This window comes from Pagrus pagrus (genome assembly GCF_965226575.1).
Source record: "Pagrus pagrus genome assembly, chromosome: 12".
NCBI classification, from domain to species: Eukaryota; Metazoa; Chordata; class Actinopteri; order Spariformes; family Sparidae; genus Pagrus; species Pagrus pagrus.
This window is the reverse complement of record NC_140196.1, coordinates 2,783,908-2,789,473: the sequence shown is the minus strand read 5'-3', so window position 1 is coordinate 2,789,473 and position 5,566 is coordinate 2,783,908. Positions and strand designations below refer to the sequence as shown.

At 41.3% G+C, this 5,566-nt stretch overlaps 1 protein-coding gene across 1 annotated transcript; it reads left to right on the top strand.

Annotated features, from left to right (window-relative positions):
• The first annotated feature begins 762 nt into the window (after positions 1 to 762).
• LOC311266469 (uncharacterized protein) lies at positions 763 to 3,189 on the top strand. The gene is made up of 3 exons (XM_084368847.1): positions 763 to 774; positions 1,941 to 2,243; positions 2,351 to 3,189. Exons 2-3 carry the CDS (start codon positions 2,036 to 2,038, stop codon positions 2,518 to 2,520), a joined length of 378 nt encoding a protein of 125 aa, XP_084224973.1. The 5' UTR covers positions 763 to 774; positions 1,941 to 2,035; the 3' UTR covers positions 2,521 to 3,189.
• The last annotated feature ends 2,377 nt before the right edge of the window (positions 3,190 to 5,566 follow it).

The following is a 5,566-nucleotide window of genomic DNA, read 5'->3' as shown; positions in this document are numbered from 1 at the left end:
GTTCAGTCAAACTTCACGCTGGCTTTCTTCTCTCTCCTGAAAGAAATTAAATTCTACATGAATGATTGTGGAGGATTTTCCTGCTCTGTTCATCGCTCGACTTTTTCAATCTCCAGTTAATCAAAGTGAATTGAAGAGATGAGCAGGATTCTTCAAATTCTCAGATTCAGTCGAGACCTCCACAGTTGATTTGAAAATTCACATTCAAATGATTAATGAATGTTGTTCATCTCCAGTGTTTGATCGTCTCAATCAATGTGTCTTTTTTGTTGGTTCTTACCTGCTCTTTATTTGTGAGGTGTTTGATTTTAATATATTTTAAATAATATATGGTGGTGGATATATATTTGTGTAATATTGTAAAAGTGTTTTAAAATGGTAATTAGTTTGATACAAAATGGATTTAGAAGGGTATACAAGTATATTTACAATTGTAATATATATTTTTGTATACGTGGAAATATTTTGGAAAATATACGTTATAACGGAAAATATTCGTCATCATATGAAATACATTTAGCATCAGCATTTTTACAGTTTTACCACCATATATTGTACTACATGAATAGTATATTTACTACATGAATGTATATTAAAAATCATATACTGTCTTTGACACCATATATTTATATATACATCCTGCAACAGGTCGGGTACCCGTGGGTACCTGACGGGTTACCCGCAAAAACAGTTTCTGACGGTTAAAAAATATATCCATATAAATTAACAGGTATGGGCACGGGCAGAACTGAACCAACACTGGTGGGGCGGCGGGTAAATATTTTCATCATTTTATTGAGAAAGGCAGTAACTTGACACTTGCGTGACACTTGACTAATTCCAGCTAAATAAACAACGTCACAGCCACTGAGCTGCCCGCGCCAGTTAGCTGCTGAGCGAAATGGACAACATAAAATTGAAGTTGGTGAGTGGAGAATATGAAATTGTGGACAATACATCATCAAGGGCCAAGTCGGACGTCTGTAATGACGGATAACGGGTGTCTTTATTGACGGGCGGGGCGGGTGCGGGTTTCCAAAATTGGACCCGTGCCGGACTCTGATATACATAGTAGTAGAAAATATATTTATTATCACAGATAAAAGTAAATTCACAATTTCATGTTTAGCAAATAACATTAAGAATATATTAAATTTATGATGAATCATCATGAATAGAATATATGTTTAATTTGCGTGTATAAATATAGTATTATAGAGAATATGTATATCATCATATATATCATGAACAAGTCTCTAATTTATTATGGAAGTTAATATTGTAGGCTTTTTCTTCATCTCTTTTACTAATTAGTTTCCTTCATATTAAAAATATTGACTATTCAATTTGTTGCAGATTGTTTAGATTAAGGTCTTTACACACTGGAGGAGTTTATTTCTTGCGATTCATTTTGAACTGATGTTTATGTCACGAGTACTACGGCCAAAAAGCGACATCATTTTTTCACAGCGAGGCCGATTTTTTTAGTTTTGGCGACGCTAATGACGACATCAACCAATCATGTTGTAGGAAACGAACCACAGGTCACAGCTGATGAGAATGGCGGACCTGTTGGTTGTTTCTGTTCGTCATCAGTCTGTATTATATGACAAAGTGTGGAAACTTTAACGTAAATGTGATAATATACAAATTCACGTTGCTGCTGGTGTGAATATTTTGAACCAGTCGCAGGCGAGTATTTCTCATATTAGTGCTGTTTATCGGTGTCGTCCCCGGTGTGTAAAGGCCTTAAATACTCTGAATAACAGCAGTGGGTGAATCCAGTCTATGTGTTGGACTTTGATCACTAAACTACTCATCAATACAGCACAGAGTCCATGTAGTTTCCAGGATCACACTGAATGCAGTGCAGTGCTGTAAGCTGCTGTTGACTGTGTCAATGTGTGTCTGTGCTGCTTGTTGCTGCTGTCAAACTTCAGGTGAGCAGGTAGTGAAGCCCGTGGTGAGCGTGTACCCAGCAGCATCCAGAGCCCACCTGGAGGGGAACAGCTCCCTGCTGTGTGTGGCCTCAGCCATGTTTCCTCCTCTGGTCCGGTTCTCCTGGAACAGACGAAAGGAGAATGAGGAGAAGTGGCTCTTTGCTGTGGGAGAGCAGCTGGAGCTCAGAGAGTCGGGACGCACCGCCGCCATCTTGCTGGTTGACAGGGACGCTCTCTACACGTATAAATACCGCTGCTCCGTCCAGCACGAGTGGGGCACAGTGGAGGCCCAAACAGAACAAGGTAATGAAGGCTTGGTGACTGTGTTCAGCAGTGATTCAGCTTCATGTGGAGACGCTGTCAAAGAGAGCAGAGGACTGACATTTCTTTTGGACTCTCTTCTGTTTCAGAGGTTCCAGCTCTTCCAACATCAACTCCACCAGAAGCTTCTGGGCCGTCTCAGTACCAGGTGAAGCTGGTCTGTGCGCTCTACACAGTGCTGATAGTGAAGAGTCTGGTGTACTGCTGTGGACTCTCTCTGCTGATGATCCTCACAAACAAGAGACCGTCCACCAACTGAAGATGAAGTCCAGAGCTGGACCCTGTAGTCCAGAATGTGAGAAGTCCATTCTCTCAGACTGACACTTCATCCTCTTCCTCTTCTCAAAGAAACAAACACTGAATTGATGCGACTGACAAGTTGTTTGTTTGTGTGTGTGTGTGTGCGTGTTTGTGTGTGTAGCCAAAGCCTGAATTTACAGAACCCATAACCCACTCATTCAGTGGTTCTGTTGATTCAAAACCAAAGATCCAAAAACAGCAGCATCATCATTTCAGCCAGTTTCATGAGAACATGTTGATAACGTCATTCTGTGGAGATATAACAGGTCAGTTATACAGCAGGTAATATGTGTAACACAGTGACATATTTATACGTAATTTGTTGTATTAAAATGAAACAAACTCTGTAAATAGTTAACAGTTAATAGTTCAGCTGACGTGAGGCCTCCAGAGTCGATATGAGGAACGTTTCCGACTCAGGTCCTGAACCCCTACGTTCATTTAGTGGCTCCCCCTATATATTATGTTTCCCACGTTAGCCTCTCCCATTTGTGCTGTTGTGCTTCACAGGAGAGGTGAGCTGCATTGTTGTCTGACATTTCTGTGTGTTAGCCGCACTATTACAAGTTTGTTTGTTATCTGAAACTCATCGTGAACATGCTGAAATGTTTCTGTATCATTTAATTTGTGTAGCAGCTGAAGTTGATTTTTGTTATTCACCTGTTGTCAGAATAAACGGAGATCTCCTCCAAAGATATCCTGGTCTGGACCTCTTCATCAAAACACAACGCAGACAACGCTAGCCCCCACCGGTTACAGAGAGAACAAATGTTGATGATACAGATCAGATGAAGAAAAGTGTTGTGGTGGTACTGGCAGGAAAAAGACTGAAAACAGCCCAAACCACAAATATACACTGCTCAACATTAGTGAGGGATGCTGGGATAAAGGTATATATAGTTTACCAACAGTATATTTCCAGAGCTGGATTCTGGAATATTGCATTATTTCTGGAGACCAAAGATTTTCACAAAACACAAAATAAAAACTCAGATATGTCACAGAATAAACAGTCAAGTGAAACAGTAAAATATCCCAACATCCCTGACTCATGTTGAGTCGTGTATATAATTATGGGGAAAGGTCACTAATACTTGGTAATGATTAAAAAATGCCTCTTCAGGGGACAATGAAACTGAAACACACTTCTTTTACTGCCTCTTCAGTCCCTGATGAAATGAAATGGGACTTGGTGAAGGTGTACAGAGGGGCTCAGATATGAAGGGTTCAGTTCAGACAAACAACAGAAGAAACCTGCAGGCGCCAGGCTGATGAAAGGCAGCAACGCTCTGCACAAATAAGCTCGGCCCGGATGCAGGCGACCGAGTGGAGCGCTGACTTTTGATGGTCGCTCAACTCGGATGTAGAACGCTCACAATTTCCCTCAACTAGAAAAAAGAAGGCCAGCAGAGAAATGTGAACAGAACCTGAACAGAGCAGAGGTTCTGACTGACAGTGTGTTTGGATGAGGTCTGCAGTGAGTCCAGGACAGAACCAGAAGGAGGATCAGACCGGTCTGGGTGTCATCCCCTACCTCTCTTAAGCCTTCACAAAAGGGCAACGTCACACCCTGATTGGCTGTGAGGGGAACGACCCAAGCTGCTCTCACTCGTTAATCAGGAGCCTCCACACCTCCAACAGGTGATCTGAATCCACTGCAATCAGTCCAGAGGGAGTTAGAGGTTCAGCCCAAATAACAGAGATACAAGTGCCACACACACACACACACACACACACACACACACACACACACAAATTCCTCATCACTGGTCTCACTGTCCATGAAAATGCACCTGACAGCTTCCCTCTCCTGAGCCTCCACCTCAGCTCAGGTTGGGTTCTGTAGTTCACTGGACCGACCCATTCAACAATGTGATACGGACCGATCCACCGTGGGCCAAGTCATTTTAGGAAGCCTTGGACGAGGGACAGGCCTTCATCCAGACCGTCATTCTCCTTGTGAGTGACACGTCGTCTGTTTGTGTTGGAGCTTTGAGCCTGTTTCAGATTTGACTCGACGGCAGCTTGGACATTTTTCAGAGCAGGTGGGACCTGAGACGAGGGCTCCACAGCTCTCGTCTCAGGTCCCTTCAAACAGCCTCTAAGCAGCAGCTCAGCTGGGGTAAAGCCGGCGGCTTCATTGAGCGCAGAGTTCAGGGCGAAACGCAACTCTGGTATGAAACGATCCCAACGCTGATGTTTGTCAGTGATCTCAGGAGAACTTCACTCTGAATCCCCAAATGAGATCAGATCAGAAGATAACAGGCTGACTGAGAACTCCCACAACACCTGTCATGTATGAAGCTGGTTTTAGGCACAACATTGAATATTTCTATTGATTTTCTTCATGTTTTCAGCTTAACTTCCTGTTTTTCATCCAAATGTTGAACTCAGTTTTATTGACTGTTCAGAACATTTAGAAAAATCTGTTTTACAACTAAAGTTCCGTTTTCTCATTCTTATTTTTATTAGTAATAACAGAAGTACTTTTATTCTTTGTAATTGTCTCTTTGTCTTATTCTTTGATTCAATGCCCAGTCTTAATAAAATAACCTGAAACATTTTTGTGCCTTTTCTTTTCTCGATGAGACAAACTGTGAATCATTTCATTGAACATCTTTGATGTGGATGTTATTAAAAAAAGAGGAGAATTTTATATTTGTACCTTCAACATCTCACCTGGATTCATATCAGTGTTTTCTTGAGACGTTTCAGTTTTATTTTGCACAATTTAAAAATTATAATAAACAGTGCGGGAAGAGGCAGAAAACTCAGAGGGCTGATCTGAGGCCTCCACCTAAATAATGTTACGATATGACAAAGTTATAGAAAACACAGAACATAATATGAACACATTACATTTATAAACTAGTCTGCAGAGTAACCTCACAGAATATTTAAGGTGGTGTCATTTCCTGTGTGAAGGAAATATTTTCTAATATTCTGAACAGGTGGTGAACACAAATCAAACCATTCTTCATTGAAACTGAATATTTGATCTAAAC

Bases quoted from the DNA above. Each gene is read 5' to 3' on its own strand.
- LOC311266469 (XM_084368847.1), top strand. From the start codon at position 2,036: ATGTTTCCTCCTCTGGTCCGGTTCTCCTGGAACAGACGAAAGGAGAAT. The intron at 2,244-2,350 runs GTAATGAAGGCT...CTTCTGTTTCAG, and splicing joins GGAGGCCCAAACAGAACAAG to AGGTTCCAGCTCTTCCAACA.